General features: G+C 44.5%; 1 protein-coding gene across 1 annotated transcript in view; it reads left to right on the forward strand.

The window, feature by feature from the left end:
- CRKL (CRK like proto-oncogene, adaptor protein) overlaps positions 1-13,363 on the forward strand; it is a 33,861-nt gene extending 20,498 nt beyond the window's left edge. Inside the window, exon 3 of the mRNA XM_029922600.1 lies at positions 12,748-13,363. Within this exon, the coding sequence (XP_029778460.1) occupies positions 12,748-12,882 (135 nt within the window). The 3' untranslated portion in view covers positions 12,883-13,363. The remainder of the gene's footprint in view (positions 1-12,747) is intronic.
- Positions 13,364-21,655: the final 8,292 nt, after the last annotated feature.

Raw genomic sequence — 21,655 nt, forward strand, 5'->3', positions numbered from 1 at the left:
GACGCAGGGCTCGAACCCATGAACTGTGAGATCATGACCTGAGTCGAAGTCAGATGCTTAACCGACTGAGCCACCCAGATGCCCCTGTTTTCAGTTCTTTCGGATATATAGCTGACAGTAGAGTTGCTGGGTCATAACTCTATGTTGAACTTCTTGAGGAACTGCCAAACTGTTTTGTACAGTGGATGTACCATTTTACAGTCCCACTAACAGTGCACAGGTTTTCTACATCCTCACTAACGCTTGTTACTTTCCAGTTTTTAAGTTTTGATTTGTATTTCCATAATTACTAATGATATTGAACATCATCTTGTATGCTTCTTGGACATTCTTTATATCTTCTTTGGGGAAATGCTCAAGTCCTTTGCTCATGCTTTAATTGGGTTGTTTGGTTTTTGTTGTTGAGCATTAGGAGTTCTTTATATATTCTGGATATTCAACTCTTATCAGATGTATGATTTCTAAATGTTTTTTCCCCTTCTGTAGATTGTGTACACAAATTGGGGGGGTGGGCAGAGAGAAGGGGTGACAGAGGATCTGAAGCAGCCTCTGCATTAACGGAGAACCCGATGCGGGGTTCGGACTCAGGAAACATGAGATCTTTACCTGAGCCAAAGTCAGATGCTTAACTGAGTAAGCCACACAGGTGTCCAATGCAAATTCTTAATTTTGATGAAATCCAACTTGCCTAGTTTTTCTTTTGCTTGCTCATGCTTTTGATTTCATATCTAAGAATCTTTTACCAAATTCAAGGTCATGAAGGGAGCTTGTTTTCTTCTAAGAGTTTTATGGTTATAGCTCTTATATGTAAGTTGTTGATACATTTTTTAATTTGTGTATACAGTTTGATGTAGGGGTCCAACTTCTTCATTTTGCATATGGAAATCCAACTGTACCAGCACCATTTGTTGAAGAGATTTGTTCTTCCCTCATTTGAATGAACTTCACACTCTTGTCAAAAATCATTTGACCAAAAATGTCTGTGTTTATTTCTGAACTCTCAGTTCTGTTCCATTGGTCTATATGTCTATCTGTATGCCAATACCACTGATTACTGTGGAGTACTTTTGAAGTCAGTAAGTATGAGTCTTACAACTTTGTTCTTTTTCAAGATTGTTTTAGCTATTCAAGGTGTCTTGCAATTCCATGTGATTTGGAAGATCAGCTTTTCCATTTCTGCAAAAATGTTAGAATTTTGATAGCGATTGTGTTGAATTGTAGATCCCTAGGTAGTGTTGACATCTTGAGAATACCGAGACTTCTTTTCCATGAACACAAGATGCTTTGCCATTTACTTAAGTCTTTAATTTTTTTCAGCAACATTTTGTAGTGTTCAGTGTGTAAGTGTTTCACTTTGGTTAAATTTATTCCCAGGTATTTTGTTCTTTTAGATGGCACTTTAGAGGTGCCTGGGTGGCTCAGTCAGTTAAGCATCCAACTCTTTCATTTCATCTCAGGTCATGATTTCATGAATCTGTGGATCAAGCCCCGCGTCGGGCTGCACACTGATAACACAACCTTTTTGGGATTCTCTCTCTCTCTCTCTTCTTCTGCCCCTCTCATCCCACTCATTCTGTCTCTCAAGAATAAACAACTTAAAGATTAAAAAGAAATTTTTTATAGATGCCACTAGAGCACCTGGGTGGCTCAGTCAGTTGGTTGAGCATCCGACTTCAACTGAGTTTGTGATCTCATTGTGAGTTCTAGCCCTGCATCAGGCTTGCTGCTGTCATCTTGGAGCCTGCTTCAGATTCTCTTTCTCCTCCTCTCTCTGCCCCTTGCCCTGCTTGTGCTCTCTTACTCTCAAAAATAAACCTTAAAAAATAAATGCCAGTGTATATGGAATTGCTTTTTTTTTTTAAGTTGTTTTTAAGTAATATTTACACCCAACATGGGGCTCAAACACACAGCCCTGAGACCAAAACTCACATGCTCTACGCACTGAGCCAGCCAGGCATCCCTAAATGAAATTGCATTCTTAATTGTTCACTACTGACTTATAGAAACACAAGTGATATTTGTGTTAATCTTGTACCCTGCAACATTGCTCAGTTTTATTAGCTCTAATAGCTTTCTTGTGGCATCTTTGGAATTTTCTATATATAGGATCTTGTCATCTGCAAAAGGAGATAGTTTTACTTCTTCCTCTTCATTGCCTACATTCTCTTGCATCACAGCATACAGGCCTGAGATACTGTTAACCCCTAGCCCATCTTAAAATAAAATCCCTGTGTTTGCATAAGAAGTGTTAACTGGTAACCACTTCTCCTAAGTCAAGATGCTGTCCTGAAGGATAATGGGAATTTCAAAGAAGAAAATAAGTCTTCAGTGTTAAAAACCAGTAAATCACATCAGCTATAGGAGAGAGTACTTGTGACTACTTGACTGCTACTCACGGCACATGGACAAGGAGGGGTGTAGCCCTTAAAAGCCTTTCCAGTTCTGTTCTGGTAGCTTTGATTCAGGTGCTGGTGCACAGAGAACACAAGGGCAGCTGTTAAAACAGGTGAAGATACCAGGCAGCTCCATGAGGGCAGGCCTGTTGTCTGCTTTGTTGTCGTATCCCTGGCACTTTTTTTTTTTTAATGTTTTTATTTATTTTTGAGAGAGAGAGAGACAGCACAAGCAGGGGTGGGGCTCAGAGAGAGGGAGACACAGAATCCGAAGCAGGCTCCATGCTTTGAGCTGTCAACACAGAGCCCGACATGGGGCTCGAACCCACGAACCACGAGATAATGACCTGCGCTGAAGTCAGACGCTTAACTGACTGAGCCACCAGGTGCCCCTCCTGGCACTTTAATAATCATTATTTGTTGAACAAGTAAATGAATGAAAGCCACAAATAGCAGGATTAAAACTGCCTGGTGGTTGTAGGATGTGGGTTTTTGTTGTGTTTTATACCTTTTTTGGGTTATGGACCCCTTTTAGAATCTGATGAAAGCTTTCTCCAGGAAAACAGTGTGCATTAATGCACTTACATACAATTCCACATATACTTTCAGGATGTTCTTTGATATCTGAGACACATTCGTGTCACCCAAGTTATAACTTCTGGTTCCATTGTAACCCATTGTGCTTCTGATCTTATTTTTTGTAACCTGAGAGTACAGTCTGAAAATAACTGTATGAGGAAGGGAGACTTGACTAGGGGAGCAGAAAGCTGCTGTGGCAGCCAGTGCTTGGGCCCTCCAGTGCTTTGACAACTCTTGGAATCAAGTGCCAGAAGTCAGGCATTAGAGTTATTTCCAGAGCCCTTCTGTTGATGCTCTGGACAAGTAGAGGTAAAGGAAATGTCCTCTTGCTTTCTTGCATGGTCCTCACCAGACATAAAGAATGGGGCTGACTAGTGTCCTTCTGGTGTGTGGCAATTCTGATAATTATTAGGATTGTCATAGGTGACATTTAGTAAGGTTGGTACATAAGGTTTGTGTCTTCTTGATCTTTTGATGGGGTTAGCCACATCTTCGAGTAGAGTTCTCCTTGAACTGAGTTGTTATCCACCAACTTCAAGATTGATCTGCTCTCTGAAGTGAATGGTTCTTTGGGCTCAGTCTTTCTACTGTGAAGCCAAAGGAAGAGCATTATACCAGAATCGGGAGTGATGAGAACAGCAGCAAGATGGCATTTTAGGATCTGAGCCCAAATACTCTTCAGTGGAGCCATGAAGAAGCTGGTCCACAGCTAGGCCTGTAATTGTGGTCAGCAGGCAGCATAACATAGCCAGGACATCTTTTCTGTATTGGTGTTCTGAGGCTTGTTCGCCATGTGAAGGGCCTTGGACTGAGCTAGAAGCAGCATGAGAAATGACATGCAGTGTTTTGACATGTGAGAGCTCTTGCGAGGTCAGAATGAGGCATTAATGGTCAAGTAGCCATCAGATCTCAGCCATTCTCTATTCTTAGCCTGAACCTTGACTTCTCTCTATTGGTTAAGGTTCCCAGGGTCAAAACAATAGATCCTCCTCCTGTGCTCTGCAGCATGGACTCGACTCTACTGAGTTTTTCTTCCACTTGTTGCTTTTTCTCCTTCTTTCTCTCTCTCTCTCTCTCTTTCTCTCTCTCTCTTTCTCTCTCTCTCTCTCTCTCTTTTTTTTTGAGAGAGCGAGCGAGCAGTGGGGGAGAAAGAGAATGAATCTTAGGCATATAGTCCACACTCCACGTAGAGCCCAACGTGATGCTCAGTCCCACAACCATGAGCTGAAATCAAGTCAGACACTCAACCGACTGAAACACCCAGGCACCTCCGCCACCATTTGTTGTTTTTTATACTGTTTTTTCTTTAACAAATATTCATTGAGCATCTACCATATCTGGACAGTAGATTATTTTCTATACCACAGTGAAGACAGAGGTTCTTTGAGGATGGGAACTGAGCTACAGTAGATCTGTGGTAAACCTTATTAAATTGATGATGGTAGAATGGTGTGGAAAATATCCTATAAATACTGTCAGAATCACAAGTTAATTAGAAAGCATGAGGTTTGAATGTTTTTGGCAGTTTTGACTACTTGACTCACCTTCTTCTTTCCATTGTCTTCCAAAGCTGCTTGGTATCCATCACAGTAACTTATTAGACCCCCCTCTTTTCAGGCCTGCCCCTCATCTTCTCTCATTCTGATATGGCATCTTTCCCATCCCATTATCAGTTTTGAGAGTACCCTTCTTACTAACAAGATTGAAAACCCACTTTGGTTTTTTTTTTAATTTTTTTAAATGTTTTATTTATTTTTGAGAGAGAGAGAGAGAGAGAGAGACAGCATGAGCAGGGGAGGGGCAGAGAGAGAGGGAGACACAGAATCCGAAGACAGGCTCCAGACTCTCAGCTAGCTGTTAGCACAGAGTCTGATGTGGGGCTCGAACCCACGAACCGTGAGCCAAAGCCAGACCCTTAGCCAACTGAGCCACCCAGGCTCACCGAAAACCCACTTTAATACATTTCTTCATATTGATTCCAGTTCTTCCCAGAATGCTTCCAATTGGGAGCATGAGCGTAAGTGTGGGAGTGGGATTCTATTCTGGAATCCCCACTCTGATTACCACTACCATTTACTTAGCTGGGTGTCCTGGTTCACAATTCCCCAATAGTACTTCCCCTAATTATTACAAGAACCTGTCACACAAGGAAACTGAGACTTGGACAGCTTGAGCAATTTACCACAAGACACATAGACACTTGAAGTGGTAGATGCAGGACATCAGTCTAGTTCTGCCTTACTCCCAAGTACATAGCATGAGGCACCACAGTGTTACCTTATACTTGTTTTAAGCATACAAGATACTACTTACATCCTGTTATTGTTGATCTTAGACCTTGGTTTTAGGTAGGTCTGATATTCAAATTGTATCTTATGTATCTTGAATACACAGTATAGAACCTAGCCCAGTGCTCTGAGCATAATAGATGCTCCATCTACAGTGGCTACTGCCTAGGGAGCCTTCCTGCTCTCATTGTCTGCATGTGCAGCTTTATAAGGTGGTTATGAGGGGGGGCTTGGATTGTCCTTGGGATTTGATTTTGATCAGAGTTGCTTACATGTCTTCAAACTGTGAAAGAAGAGCAGAAGTCTAAGGTTTCTTAGGACCAGCTTGGCAATTTTGGGCAATAGCATCTTGAGATATGCAGTTTGTCACACAGAGCCCGATGCGGGCTCAAGCCCACAAATGTGAGATCTGACCTGAGCCGAAGTCAGAGGCTTAACTGACTGAGCCACCCAGGCGCCCCTCTTTATATTTTTTAAAGATCTTCTTCTGTCCTTAGGCCCTTGTGCCTGTTACTTCTGTCCTTCAGCACTTTGCTCCTCTGGTTGGCCATCTGTCCCCAGTAGGATGGGGACATCAGCCTATAGTTTTCTCTTCTCTCTTTAGCCCTGATTCTGCAGACTTCTCCAGAGAGTAGTTTACAAGAGAGTTGTGACTTGGAGTGCAAAATGAGCAAAACAAGTTTCCTGTTTGAGAGTGCCATGTATTGTATGATGGGGGTGAGGAGGAAGCCTCCTTGGGCAGGTCTGCCAGAAACCTAGAGAACAGTGTACTTGACCTGACCTGACAGAGCCTTTCTTTCCACAAATGCCAGATGGGAAGTACACCGGACAGTGGGGTTATTTTATAGAGTACCACAGAAAAGGAGGGCTAAGCAGCAGGAAGTGAGAAGGGCAGGTGAAGTCTCCCACTTCAGGTGCCATCGAGCATCAGAGGTAGCACCTGGACTTGCTCTAGTGACTTTGGACCACCGGGTGTTCCTTGGTAAAATGGTGGGAACAGTAGCCAACCAATGTTGTAGGTAGGGCCTGGCTATAGAAGAGCAGAGTGATTGGGAGTTGGGTTGATTAGGCTGTGGTGACATGAGACGACAAGCTGGATCAGGGCAGGATGGCTACACTGGACAAGCCAGGTAGTGAGAGGCTGGGGGAACCAGGGAGGGGCCCTTAGCTGGAGGGATGTGCTCACCCAAGATGTGGGAGAGGGATGCCCCAGGCCAGATTTTCTACCTCGTTTTCTTTCACATTTATCAAACATCAGCTAAGGCAGACTAAGATTACAAACTTTAGCCAAAATGTAAGCTGTCTGGGTATCTGAAGTGCAGTTTAAGATAGAGAAGATATAGATAAAATGACAAAATTCCAAAGTATTTTTTGTAGGACATCAAATGAGTGGAGCAAATAAAAACTTTAGTCAGGGCCCAACATCTGCCAACAACACTCGTCAGCCCCAAGCTGTAGCTTTGTTTCTTTCCAGTTTCAGCTCATTCTTGCCTTAGCCTTTTTTTTTCTTTTAGCATCTTGGCAGAGTCAGATCTGGCTCTGAGTGCCAGCCTACTTACAAACTGCCCACGTGCCCTACGGCCATTGTCCCTTTGTACAGCATAGTCCACCTGGGTGTTTCTTCACCTGACTCCCTTCCCCTTTCTTCACCAAATTCTCTCTACAGGTATAAACCCACACATCCTCTTACTTGTCCTTGCCTTTCTATATATTATTTTAATACACTAATTATGTTTTTGTTTGTGGTTATTAACAGTAACTAGAAGTTTATTTAGAATGCCGTCTGGGGCGCCTGGGTGGCTCAGTCAGTTAGGTGTCTGACTTCATCTTGGGTAATGATCTTGTAGTTCATGGATTCGAGCCCCACATCAGGCTTTATGCTGACAGATGGGAGCCTGGAGGCTGCTTTGGATTCTAGGTCTCCTTCTCTCTGTGCCCCTCCCCCACTTATGTTCTCTCTCTCTCTCTCTCTCTCTCTCTCTCTCTCTCTCTCTCCAAAATAAACATTAAAAAGATCGTTTTTTTTTTTTTTAATGTCAGTCGTTTTCTATCCAGGAGTTTTCATTTCTTTTCTATTTTATTTATTAGAAAAATAAATCTGTTTTCTTAGGTGAAAGGGAGATAAAGGGAAGAATGTTGTATGTTGGAGATAAAGGCCAGACAGTGAAGCTCCTCATCTGTTGGCCTCATTGTGCTCCAAACATAAGACAGCAGGGTTCCTGTTCTGAAAGGCTCAGAGAGGGCAAGGGGTCTAAAGCCCGTGCAGTACAAGTTTGAGGAAATTGGGAATGTGGTTTGTCTGTAAGGGTCTAGATTTGTAGCATCCTAGTAGCTCCTGTTTTCTGCATACCTAGACCTGATTTAAATTTGTGTGTTCATTGATTATTGTATGTTTGTACTTAGACATTTTAATTTGTTAATGGAATAAGATGACAAGATTGAACATAAAACCATTTTTTCAGAGTTCCATAACTTCAGCTTCAAGCTATGTAATTTCTATGAAGTTTCTACTATAGCTCAAGGTTCTCATTCAAATTAGAACTTCTCTTATACACAGATCTGAAGATTTTCATTTTAGGAATAATCATAATTAGGATTTTCCCTTTTTATGATTTCTGTATGGTAGGAGAAGAGTATATATATTATAAAACTGTATCGTTGGTACACTTCATAGAATATGAAATTTTTCAAAAACATTTATATGATTTTCCTAGCTATGAATAAAAGTGACATTTCTCAGTGCCTGGGGGGCTCAGTTGGTTAGGTGTCTGACTCTTGATTTCTGCTCAGGTCATGATCTCACAGTTCATGGAATCAAGCCCCACGTTGGGCTCTGTACTGAACGGAGCCTCTTGGAATTCTCTCTGTCTCTCCCTTTACCCCTCCACCCCTCTCCCTTGCTCGCACACACTCTTTCAAAATAAACATTAAAATTTTTTTCTTTTCCTGATATCCATAAATTAAAATATTTATGACTTGGAGAAAATAATTTTGGACTCCAAGCACTAATTATAAAAGTCTATATTTCAGAAGTCATTAGTATGTGTCAAATATTTTAAAACTTAATTTTTATTATTAAATCAATTTACTCTCCCTTGAAATTGTTATTTCCTTTTAAAGCAAAGCCAAAGAAAACCTTTATTTTCAGTTGTAACTTTGTTAAACTATTTCACAAATTAATTTTTCTTTTTTTTTTTTTTTTAATTGGGCTCCACACCCAATGAGGGGCTTGAATTCATGACCCTGAGATCAGGAGTCACCTGCCGCATGCTCTGCTAACTGAGCAGGTCAGGTGTGCATGCACGCTTGCGCACTCACACACACACACACACACACACACACACACACCCTTACAACTTGATTGGTTAAAAAAAAAAAAGCTTTTTAAAATCTAAATCTCAAAAATAGAATTTTTAGATCTCAAATATAGAATTCTCAGTTATCATCTTCACATTTTAATTGCTCAACCAACTGAATTGTTTCTATTGAGCTTGACATGAATTTGAAAATAAGTGTAATAATTTATAAATACATGCAGTTGGCTTTATTATTATTCTCCTGTACGTATCTACTAAACACTAAAGTACATTTTTTTTTTGGTCTTAGAACTTTCATCATATAAAATCTAATTCTTGGACGCCTTTGTTGGCTCATTTGGGTGGAACGTCCAACTCGTGATCTTGGGTTATGAGTTCAAACTCTGCACTGGGCCTAGATCATACTTAAAAAAATAAATAAATTTTTAAAAATCTAATTCTTAATTACTAGATTAAGTCTTTATAAGCCATCCTACCATTGAGTTGAATTAGTGGTTTTCCTATATAAATGGTTTTGTGGGTGGTTTTTTTTTTTTATATAGTTTATTTTTGACACAGAGCAGAGCATGAGCGGGGGAGGGGCAGAGAGGGAGGAGACACAGAATCTGAAACATGAAACAGGCTCCAGGCTCTGAGCTAGCTGTTAGCACAGAGCCCAACACGGGGCTCGAACCCACGAACTGTGCAATCATGACCTGAGCCGAAGTCGGCCGCTTAACCAACTGAGCCACCCAGGTGCCCCCTAAATAAAGGATTTTGAGTCAGAATTTAGACAGGGAATTTAGGGCAATTTTTTTTTTCTTTTACTGATTTTATACTGTGTTCTAATCAGGGAGCCTCATGGGATAAAGTTCTTTTTTCCATTTTCATTTTGTCAAGTACTCAAAATAAGCTGGTTTCCATAAGGCAAGAGGCTTCATTTGGTAATGCTGATTTCTATATAAATGTAGTAACTGCATTCTTATTTCTCAGTAGGTTTGAGGAATTACAAGTAAATTAGTGATAGCAAGAAAATGAAGGTTGAGGAGGTAGAAAACTCAGGGCAGCCAGTCTGCATTCACATGAAGAGATTGTGAGGATACACCATTAAGAGCAATGGGTGTGTCTTAGTGAGAAGAGCTCGAGAGCGGGAGGTTGAGTGGTCCCGGGCACAGGTGGGCCATGCTGCTTTTGCGGTGTACAGGACGGCAGGGACACAGATGGCTAGGACTGGATGTTGACTGGCTTTTACCCCTGCTTCAGGGTGAACCAGCCTGTGACCTTGGGAGTTTCAGCCCCTGCAGATCTTTTATAATCCCAGCCTGCCTTATAAGAGTTTCATGTACATTGGGTATCAACATCTCTGTAAAAAGCTCTGCAGGTAAAAACCTCTGTGAAAATGGGGCCACATGGGCAAATCCCTCATTCCTGGTGTCCACTGAATTGGAAACCCAGGCCTGTGTCATACATCACAGGAGTATGTTTCCTTCTCCATCCTGTTTAGTCCTTTCCTCCAGCTCTAGGTAGCATGAACCCTTTTCTTATTGATGTGTGATCACAGCAGGACAAAATCCCCAAGTTTAGAAACTTGGAAGACATTGACAAAATGTCTGCTTCCCAGCGGCATATATAAAGAGACATTCAGTCACCTAAGCAACCTGTCTCCACCCCCACACCCCGCCCCACCCCCCCGTAGAGGCAGTTATTTCTTGGTGCTGTGTTAATAAGTATGTGTTGAGTTTGGGTCTCTGTTGATTGAGGTTTTCCTAGTCTTAGACACCTTATGTTTCTTTTTGTTTGTTTTGTTAAGTTTATAGACAGTTTTTGTTTAAACAGCAATATTACTAGATTTTGGTGTTTCTGCTTGAGCCCTAGCCTTTTTTTGTTGAGAGAGAGAGCACAAGAGGGAGAGAGGGGCAGAGGAAGAAGGAGAATCTTAAGCAGGCTCCACACTCAGCATGGAGCCCAGTGCAGGGCTCAGTCCCATGACCCTGGGATCATGACCTGAGTTGAAATCAAGAGTCAGACACTGAACTGATTGAGCCACCTAGGCGCCTAGTCATCTTATAAACTAATTCAAGTGACTGTTTCAAAGACTACTTTCCTTCTCTGGATTTGCTTCAGAAAACATTCCTCCTTTTCCTCAGAAAGTAATGACCGGGGCGCTTGGGTGGCTCAGTCAGTTAAGTCGGATGGCTTTGGCTCAGGTCATGATCTCACAGTTCGTGGGTTCGAGCCCTGCATCGGGCTCTGTGCTGACAGCTAGCTCAGAGCCTGGAGCCTGCTTCAGATTCTGTGTCTCCCTCTCTCTCTGACCCTCCCCTGCTTGCGCGCTCTCTGTCTCTCAAAAATAAATAAATAAACATTAAAGAAAAAAAAAATAATGACCTACCTAGTAACCCAAGAGAGGCAGATGTGGCTCCACCCAAAGCCTCTGAGCTCCAGGGCTTTGGAGCAGAGACAGAGGCAGGAAGAGGTCTGCCTTCACACTTAGGGAGGCAGCTTTAATGGCCCAGATCTCTGTGCACGTGGACTGCTAAAGCTGCCTCGTCATCTCTGGGATCTTTGATCAAGTATAAATGTTTTGTTTTTAAGTTGAGATTTATAAGAATTAGCTAAAAAGGCAGTGGTACAGTTGACTATTACAGTGGGCAGGAAAAAATTGGAATTAACATGAATGACCAGTGCAGTCTGATCCACCTTAGCGTTCAGTTTGTTTCTGAATGTGTTGCAAATAGTGATCGATATCTTGTAGCTTTTACATTGCCATTTGGGGGAGTCTTCAGTCAGACACAAGGCAAAAGAAGCTTCATTCCAAAGAAGGTCTGCATGAAAAGCAGCTAGCAGGGGAGCACAGGTTAATTTAGCAGTGGCACATTTCAGTGTACTTTTTTCTATTATGACTTTATAAAATACAATTTTAAATAGTTGAAATCCCTTTGGGCCCTTAAAACACCTCTCTAGAGCTTTGTGGGTTTCCAGAACAATTTGAAAACCACTTCAAAAACAAAATTGCTGCATTCCCCTTGATGAGTAGAGCTTCCCCTAACTGGTGCCTGTCCTGTCAGTGGATAGAATTTCTACCACCCTGAAGTTTAAAATAGACCTTAAGGGGGTGCTTGGGTGGCTCAGTCAGTTAAGTGTCCAACTTTGGCTCAGTCGTGATCTTACAGTTTGTGAGTTCAAGCCCTGCACTGGGCTCTGCGCTGCCAGCTCAGAGGCTGGAGCTGCTTTGGATCCTGTGTCCCTCTCCCACTCTGTCCCTAATCCCACTCACACTCTTTAAAACATTTTAAAATTTTTAAATAGGCCTTAAAAGATGCTCAAAGCAGAGCTTCCTTCCTCTGTGACTGCATCACAGAGGGGAGGGGAGGGGAGCTGGAAACGGACAACTGGAGGCAGCATGGTGACTGAGGTCTTGGTGACAGCAGTTCCACCCCATGTAAATTAAGTTGGAGACAGATTTTTATGTATATAACTTTTTTGTGTTGGACTTCACTCTAACCATCTGAGAGAGTTAAGTAAGTGCTCGTTTCTGTCCTGTTGGAGTTAGTAACCAGCATGGGGAGAAAAAGGCTGTTTTTATGCTCAGAAGCTGCTTCACTTACTGTACATTCTGACCAGCTGAGGAGAAGCACACTGATCTTATTTGGTAGGTTCCTTTGGATGGAACAGTGTGTATGATTTAAAGTAAACTTTCTTTGGGACACCTGGGTGGCTCAGTCAGTTAAGCTTCTGACTTTAGCCCAGGTCATGATCTCACAGTTCGTGAGTTCAAGCCCCATATCAGGCTCAGTACTGACAGCTCAGAGCCTGGAGCCTGCCTCAAATTGTCTCCCTCTCTCTGCCCTCCCCCGCTTTTGCGTTCTTGCTTGCTGTCTCTCTCTCTCTCTCTCTCTCTGTCTCTTAAATGCAAGTAAAAATTTAAAAAGTAAACTTTGGGGTGCCTGGGTGGCTCAGTCGGTTGAGTGTCCAGCTCTTGATTTTGGCACAGGTCATGATCTCATAGTTCATAGGATCTGTGCTGACAGTAGGGAGCTTTCTTGGGATTTTCTACTCCCTCTCTCTGCCCCACCCTTGCTCACACTCACTTGCTCACTCTCAAAAAAATAAGTATTAAAAAATAAACTTTTATTTTTCTTTAGTTTGCAGAGAAAATGCTGACTTTGTCTTCTTTCTCCATCCTTACAGGTTGGTGACATTGTGAAAGTCACAAGAATGAATATAAATGGCCAGTGGGAAGGCGAAGTGAATGGGCGCAAAGGGCTTTTCCCCTTTACACATGTCAAAATCATTGACCCTCAAAACCCTGATGAAAACGAGTGATTGCTGTTGCCTGTTTCCTGCTGCTTCGTTGTTCTGCCTGTCATAATCTTCTTTGAAGTGGGAAAGCATTCTCTCTCATAGGCAAGTTACACTGCATTGCCGATGTCCAGCTTTCTGCAGAGTGGCGGTCTCTCATACCCATTTGGAATGCACACAGTGGCTGCCTCGGCATTTGTATCATAGTCGTGTTGTCAAAGAGTAGCCGATTTTAGAGTTCTTTTGGATCATAAACTGGAAATACTGGTGGAAGCACACAAGTGGAGAGAAGTCGAAGAGGAAAGGGTCTGTCTTCTCATCACTGCCCTGTTTGTACTTGTGACTGATTCTGTCATGTTCACAGATGGAGCTTGAGGCCATGATGAGACATTGCACATTGCTATTCCACAAAGCAGTGGTGGCTCAGTCGCCATTTTGGTTTTCCTTTGAAGAACAGAGCAAATAAACCCTAAAGAAGAGGAAATTCTGTCCTTAACTCCCCAAATCTGGCTCTTCTTTTTTCCTTTTGGTTTGGTTTTGGAAGACTTAATTAGACTTGTGTGTTCTGAACAGGTTTTTAACTAGAGGGTTGGATTTTTGTGGTATTGTAAGGAATGACCCTTGCCTCTGAGCTTCCAAACTGAAGCTGCTGTAACTAAAGGTAAAAACAACAACAACCCTGAAACAGAGGCCTTTATTGTCTTGGTTGCCAGTTGTACCTGTTTTGCCATATCGCAAACAACCCACAAAAAAGCAGTCATAGTGTGCCAAGCTTGTGTGTATGGCCTCTAGGATTACATTGTCCCCAAAAGCATCAAAATGAGGTGTGATTTGGGGAAACCTTTGCTTACCTTGTTTGCCAGTGACAGGAGCAATGTGGGGGATACAACTTGGCCAATTTTCTGTCCAGTGTTTCAGTGAACACACCCCTTTAAGGAATAGGAATCAAGTTTCTTTAAAAAGTGAAGTTGTTCATAGAATCACTGAAATAATTAATGAATCTTTAAATTCTACTCACTGAGGCTCACTCTTCTGTTGCCACAGCCCAAGCACACAAGGCTGCCAGAGAAAGATGGTGCTGCTAATACTGGTTCCTCAGTCTCTATGTCCCTGATGCTCTCAGGCAAAGAAAATGCAAGCTCCGGAAATTGGATAATGCATTTGATATCTAAGATTTTACTGACTAGGGAGAACTATTTACGATTTAGCAATTTGATGTTAATGTTTCCTTGTTAGCTGAAAAAGAGCTGTTCATAAAGCCCACTTGGTACAAATACGTGGCAGGTCTCTCAACTAGTGCACATAGCAGCTTAGGATTCTGGAACCTTCATGCAGTTCAGTCTGCTCTCCCTTCTGAAAACTGGTGAAGACAGGCCTCAGCTCAGTGAATACAGAAGACCTAGAAATGTAGCAGCCACCTAATGAGAACTGCATCATTTATTGAGCGTCTGCTGTAGCCATGGCCCTGTGTCAAAGGTCTTAGCTAAAGGGTTAGATCAATATATTCTGGTTACAGAACAAGCAAAACAACCAATTTTTCAGTGTCTATTATTTTTAAATGTTTTATTTATTTTTGAGACAGAGACACAGAGCATGAGAGGGGGAAGGGCAGAGAGAGGGAAACACAATCTGAAGCAGGCTCCAGGTTCTGAGCTGACAGCACAGACCCCGATGCGGGGCTCAAAACCCCATGAACGTGAGATCATGACCTGAGCCAAAGTCAAAGGCTTAACCGACTGAGCCACCCAGGTGCCCCGAGTCGCTCTTTAAATCCTTATTACATTAGCAGGTAACTGCCATATTGAAGAATCTTGAAAGTGCTCCTGTGTTAAAGTTAATGATCAGTTAGGGAAAAAAGTCACTGGCTGCCTATCTGTGGTCTTCGCAGAAAAAAAGGCAATCTGCTTTCCCTAATCAGTGAGAACTGCGGTCACCTCCTGGTCTAATGGTGCCTGTCCTTTGTAGTTGCCTCACTCTGAGTTCAAACCCAGCCTAGCTCCCACAGAAAGTGGCACGTGTGTAACAGCGTTCCTGCTCTCTGCCAGGACTGGCCCTTGCCTTGCAACCATTGACCCAGTACAAGGGGTTTGTCAGCATTTTATGTGCCTTGTTCAAAGAGGGCACAAACCTTAAGGCTTTTTTAGCCAAATTTAGCTGAGAAGTTAAAGAAAAAGTTGGCACTTTTTGGTGACAATAGTTGGTTCAAAGTATAAGAAGTATATGGCCATTTTGGAAAACAAGGTTTCCTTTCAGCCATGTCTGCCGGCCCATAGCAAGACCCACCTCATGTGGAGCACTTCAGAATCAGAACACCCCACAAACTTTGGCTTCATAATAAGTCTGCTTGTCACTTCAGCCCACGTACCTGTCTCCAGGGCTGCCCAAGAGATTGGGAGACTGAAATACAGTGAGCCTTCAGTTCTGAACTCTCAAGATACGTGCCAAAAGTAGTACCTTTTTGACTTAGGACCTTATTACTTTTCTCATCAATAGGGAAATTCTGTTCATCACACTAAATATTCAGAAGACTGCATCCTTGCCTCAGCTTCATGCCTGGGTTCCCCAGTGGTTGGGAAAGACTTCCTGTTTCAGAAAGTGATGCAAATCTTCCAGAGGAGCTGCCTTCCCTCCTTGGTTGGTCTCCTTTTAAGATTTCTCATTATTGTTACTTGCTCTGCTCTACTGTGTGTCACCTAAGAAGATATTTGGATGTTAAATTAACTCACTTGGGAACTGAACAAATTACGAACTAAAGGGCATTGACAGTTTGATTCAAAACTTGTTTATCCTGAGAAGGACCTCCCACACAGGAGTTCTTGTCGTTTCTTCATGGCATGGTACCACCTGATGGCCCGGTTAAAGAGGAACAGGCGCTGACTAGCTGCCATTTGACAACTTTGGTCATCTAGACAAGACACCTTCTGTGCTCATGTTGGAAAACTGAAAGGGGGGAAAGACAGCTGCTCCCTCCTTGGAGCTCAAGGATCCCTGGCTCCGTGCTAACTTCTTTTACAGCTGTTTACAGACAAGACAGGCCGAGGCAGACGGCCACTGCTCTTGTAATGTTTGCTCAGAGGAATATGACCATTTTATTTTTGAAAAGGGATGATATGTTTTTTTTGCCAGGTGTTTATAATTTAATCCTTTAATATTATGTTCATTAACCTCTTAAAAATGAGTGACTTTTTGATTGTTTTAACACAGTACCTAAGACTAATGCTTTCTGTGGACACCACTGAGCTCTGCCTCAAACTCCACCCTCTAGGACCAGAGACCTAAGTCCCTGGTTAACTGATATCAGTGTGGTAACTGAGCTGGTTGTATATTCTAAAGGAGTAGAAGGACAGTTCCTGACACCGGGTCGTTGTCTCTGCAGGAGGAACAGTGGCCTTGCTTCTAGACGGTCTTCACTGTGTGTTTTAAAATGACAACAACACAAAACTTTTGACCTGTAACTTAAAGATCATAAACTTCAGGCAATAATATTTTCTGTGTAAGCTTTTAAAATTATTTTTGGGGATCATAGCTTGTTTTATTTTGTGCTATAAAATTAACAGTATTAAATGACTTATATTCTTAGAACATTGAGTGTCTTTTCTTAACAGATTAGTGCCTTTTTATTTTTGTATTCATTTTACGTTTCTGGTCCAGGCATCAGAACCCTTGTTTCCATGGCCTGTTTGTACATTGTCTCAATAAAACTTGCATCAGCCGGTGGTGGCAGCAGCGGCTTTGGTGTTTCGGTGTCTCCTCAGTGCTGCCTGGAGGCTCTCAGCCCATATCAACCTCCCAAGCAATTTAGCACCTGCACCTGATGAATGCCTGTGAAACACAGACAACTGGTGCTTCTCCTAGAGTGCATCTTGCAACCCAGCCCTGTTCTTGCTTACAAGAAAATAGGTCTAGCAATGGCCCTTACCTGCACTTGGAGCCCCCTACAAAAGAGAAGCAGCTGGTTGTGAGCACAGTAGGTGCTGTAGAGGGCTGGTGGTACTCAGTCTTGGATTACTGAAGATGAAGCAATAGTTGCCACACTTCACACCACCAAGGAACATTTGGATGTTTTCCCTTCTAGGTACCTGTATCTGAAGGAGTCTGTTAAGTATTTGTTCAGCACAGGCTACCCAGGCAGGGTTGAATGGTTTCAAGTGGAAGTAAGTCACGAAAAACAAGCAGCCTCATCCCAAGTTAGGGTATGATACCTGCTTAACTCTTCATACTTTTTTCTGTTTCACTCTGTATATGGCCTTCCTGATGAATTCCAAGGACCTTCAGGTAGACAGCTGGAGGTGGGGGTAGGGCTGGCACAGTTTCCTGACATCCCCTCAGCCAGAGAGCCCTGTTCCCAGACATTTATGTATTGAGAGGTCCACATTTCCTTGTAGTAAAACCTGGAAATAAGTTTCAGGAAGTGATGTTTATGCCAGTCTATGTTTATGCTGCTAAAATGTACTCCCTAGCTCCTACTTCCAGGATACTGCAGAATTTGAAAGAAAAGTTTGCCTTGAATGGGAATACAAAAACTGTTAAATCATTCTGGAAGACGCAGTGCCCTAGAGACACCTTTGAAGAATACTTGGTTTGAAAACGTGTATTTTGGTCAGCAATACTGGGCTGGGTTCCTCTGTGGCAGGGAAACCCTTGGAAATGGGGCCAGGTGAGGGTGGCTGGCCTTCCACCTTCCTTTGCTAAGTTAGTTAGCCTCTGCACACCAGCAGAGGCCAGTGCCCAAATCTTGAAACCTCACGCCTTCTTCCCCAGCCCTCTCGTGACATCTGACCCTGCTCTTGCAGACTACGCGCACACCCTGGTCCCCTAGGTCTTCGCAACTGCGCAGGCGCAGCGCCCACACACCTGGTACTCCGGCCTCCGGCTTACTGGGCTCAGAGCCCAGTTGCAGCACCTAGATTCTGGTCCTCCGCTTTTTGTTCCGGTTCTGGGGACCACATCCACCGCGTCCTCCAGATCCCTTCCACCTGGCCCCGCCACTCCTCACGCCTAGCCACATTGTAGGTCCCCGGGGGGTAGCTGGCACGGATCGGAGGCAGGGGGACAATCACAGGGCGAGAGATGAAGAGGATGACTGAGCGGGGTGAAGGTAGAGGACACAGTTCCCTGGGGCCTTCAGAGGCTCCCTTCCCTCCCTCAGGTCCCAGAAAGGGTTTGCCCCTTCCCGGACGTCCAGAGCGCATGACTCCCGTGTGAGGTCCCCGGCGGTCCCCGGCGGCTGCAGAGATCGTGGGCTCTAGGATCTGGCTGGCCCCGGCTTCCTGGTGGCAGGGTCCAAGGCCAGGTAGGGTGGTGAGCAGAAGGCGGGGAGACCTAAGAGGGGCCCAGTGGCCGTCAGCGCTACCCTTTTCCGGACGGCTCCATGGGGCCAACAAATTTGCCCTCGCAGGGCTCTTGGGCTCTTAGCCCCACGGAACCTGTGTCCTGGCGGCTCCGGAGGGAACGGGCTGGTGCGTTCAGTTTTGCCTTCTCCGAAATGGGGGCGAGCACAGGCGGAGGAGGGGCTGGGGACATGGCTAAGGCGGGAGGTGGCGGGTGGGAGGTGGCAGGGACCGGGGATGTCCTCTGAGTGGGCATCAGGAGCTGCCCATCAGCCAACTCCTGGAAAGAGGGAGTGAGTGGTCTGCCCAGTAACTGCGTTGAGCGCAGGCACCAAGAGGAAGTGAGGCCTGGACAGGGGCTGCTCCAGACCCAGTGACCAGCGGAAAAGGACCCAAGCCCCAGTGCCAGCCATTTGGGAATAGTGGTTTGAAGCCCACCTAAGCTCCCCAAAAACAGCTCCAAGGAGTTTGGGGAACTCGCCTTTGGCTTCAGGGTTGGAGGAAAAACATAGGAACAGCATTCAGAAGACAGGTATCTGAAGAAGCACATCCCTTCCACTGTCCATTCTACTCCCCAGGATCTCCTGGTTTCTAGTTTATTATATATTATATATTTGATAACATATAAATATAATTGTATATATTTCCAGAATTTTTCTGTAACATACAAGCAAATATACCTCTGTAAATATCCTTTCTTAATGTTTTCTCTGCATAGATTACTGTTCTATACCTTGTTTTATTTACCCACTCTGTTTTAAAGATTGTTGTCTTTTGTTCTTTTTCACCACTGTATGTACTGTCATTCATTTAACAATCCACTATTGATGGACATGTATGTCCTTTCCAATGTGGCCAGATGCATTAAAATGAACGGCTCCAAGTAGGATTGCTAGATCAAAGGCTCTGGGTATTTGCAGCTTTGAGAAGTGTTGCCAAATTGCTCTCCGTAGGGATTGCCTTACACTTTCACCAGTGATGTATAAGAAAATATTTACAACATTTTCCCAAGCCCTCGGTAGACCCCTTGTATGGCTGAACAATATTCCTCCATGTGGCCAAGGTAGCTTGAACCAGAACATTTGTCATTGAGGGGGTGGAAGTTGTTGCCAATCTTCTCATGATAGAAAATCCTCAGGTCTAAGTAAGGGCCACGAGGGCATGGCCCACCTTCCAGCCCTGAAGCTGACTGTGGCCCAGTCCTCACCTCAGGTGTCTCCTGACTTTCTGGTCCCTCTGCCCCATTCCAATCCAGTGCCAGTCCTACTAGTTGGTATGTTTATTTGTTTGTTTGTTTGTTACCAAGGACACATGTGATGAAAACCCAGCTGCTCTTTGGCCCTGTATGTAACATACCTCCATGCTATCCTCCTGCCCAGAACTCAGCACCTCAGACTGGATTGGCACATTCTGAATTCCCTAGAATTTTCTATCTTACCTCCTTGCCTTTTTCCAGACATTCCTTCTGCCTGCATGCCCATCTCTCTGTTGAACTCTTAAAGGCCTGTCTGTCTTCAGTCCTTGCCACCTCCTAGTAAAACCCTTCATACCTTTCCCTCCATCCAGGGGGACTGTAATTAGGACTGGTCACCCCATAACCCGGGAACAGGCCAGCCCTGGTAGCAAGCCAGCAGCTAGGGGAGGTCCATGGTGGGGCTGAAGAGGTCAGTAGGAGCTGGAGCTGGCCTCCACAGTCAGAGAGACCAGAAAGGTGTTCATATGGTGTAGACCGACCAGGGCAGGGGCAAGGCTGGGATGCAGTAGCCAGAGCAAGTTAGGGATGGGCCTGGGATGGCTCTCCAAACTAGGGATCCCCCGCTTCTGTTTCTATATGAATGAATCACCCTGTAGCTGTGGGCACAGCTGGCCTCAGCTCAAGCATTGGCTGTGATGTATTAGTCCCCAATATTTCCTGGAAGTCAGTTAGATAAACTGAGCTCTCTGCATCTGGAAATCCACCTAAGTCTGGCAGTGAAGAGGCAGGCCTCTACAGTCTCAGCAGCTGGCTGCCTTCAGAACCCCAAAGCTCAGGTAAGCTCTGCTGGCCCTCAGACTGGCCTCCAGGGGGCGCCAGTGTCAATCCCAAAGTGCTGCATCGCCTCTATCTCCGGTTCCAAAGGATCACCCTGCACTCCCTGGCTTCCAGGCCCTAATCTGAGGGACATGGGGAACAGGAGAAACTGACAGGCGGGGATATGGAAGGAGAAGAGAGACAGGCTTGGGCAGATATCACCCACCCACACCCACACACACAAACACACCTGCTTCTCAGACCTTGGCAACCCCCTCCCTGCCTTTAGGATGTCTGCAGGGTCTAGAGGTCTCTCAGCCACTTCAGGTCACCTTACTACATCTCAACCTGGGGTTCCATTTCCCTCTTTGCTAATACCCTATTGGGTATTTTCCAGGCCAGATGTTATGGTCTTGCCCTGCCACAGTTCTTCAGGACTTGACCCCACACCTACCTGCATACGTGTGACCTGTGCAGGCCCTGGTCCTGCCCCCGGGTGAGACTTACCCTTCTGAATTTCCCCATCTGTAAAATGAGGGGGAATGTTGCTTGTCCCACTGGGCAGGGTTGGGCATAAATAAAGGACTTTCTCTGAAGGTTGTATCTGCCTGGCACGGGTTACTATTACTGCTATTGTTTTTGTCATCCTTAAGGGAAAGCAAGTCCCAAAAAGGGGGAAAGTGGCAAAAAAAGAGAACCCAACATGAGTCACTAAAGGAGCTCTAATAGGACATAGAGTTGGTGGGCCCTGATGTATTTAGAGACAGATGTGACATCCCTTCCCCAGAAAGTGTCATTCATTCATTTCCTACATAGTCACTGAATCCCAGTTTGCAGGGGGTACAAGCTCTACCTGAACACAATGCAAAGATCAGGACAGTGAAACAGGAGGTAACCAGGAGCCAGGATATCAGGGCCTGATTAAGTCAGAGTCTGGGAGACTGGTCAAGGAGGGCTTCCTGGAAGAGGGGACACAACATGAGGGTGCCTTATGATTTATAGAAACCCAGGAACTTCTCCTGATATAATGACAGATGGGAAAAAGGAAATGTAATAAAATATAATTTAAAATAGACCGTATTAAGTGGAGGAAGAAGGCAGACCAAGGAGACTGAGCCCCCAAAGGGAGTCAGGTTACCTATGGGGTAGTGGGAGTGATTTTCCTTCTTGGGGAGCTTACTCCGGGTGATTCAACTCCCACCCCCCACGACACTCCATCGCCCACAATTAGAAGGCTTAGGAAAGAAAGAAAAGGAACAAGAATCAAATCCGGTGCGCTGCCCAGCTAGGCGCCCCTCTAAGGGTCCAGAGGTCCCCAGGAACCCAGACCCCGCCAGAGGCGCCCACGGCCAGAAGGGCCCCCAAATGCCTTTCCATACCTCGCGTGACCCGCGTGAGGACTCCGAAGCCACCGGCCTGACCCCTGACCTGGAACCGACCCCCATCTACCAGCCCG

Source organism: Suricata suricatta, chromosome 14 (assembly GCF_006229205.1).
Source record: "Suricata suricatta isolate VVHF042 chromosome 14, meerkat_22Aug2017_6uvM2_HiC, whole genome shotgun sequence".
In the NCBI taxonomy this organism is placed as follows: Eukaryota; Metazoa; Chordata; class Mammalia; order Carnivora; family Herpestidae; genus Suricata; species Suricata suricatta.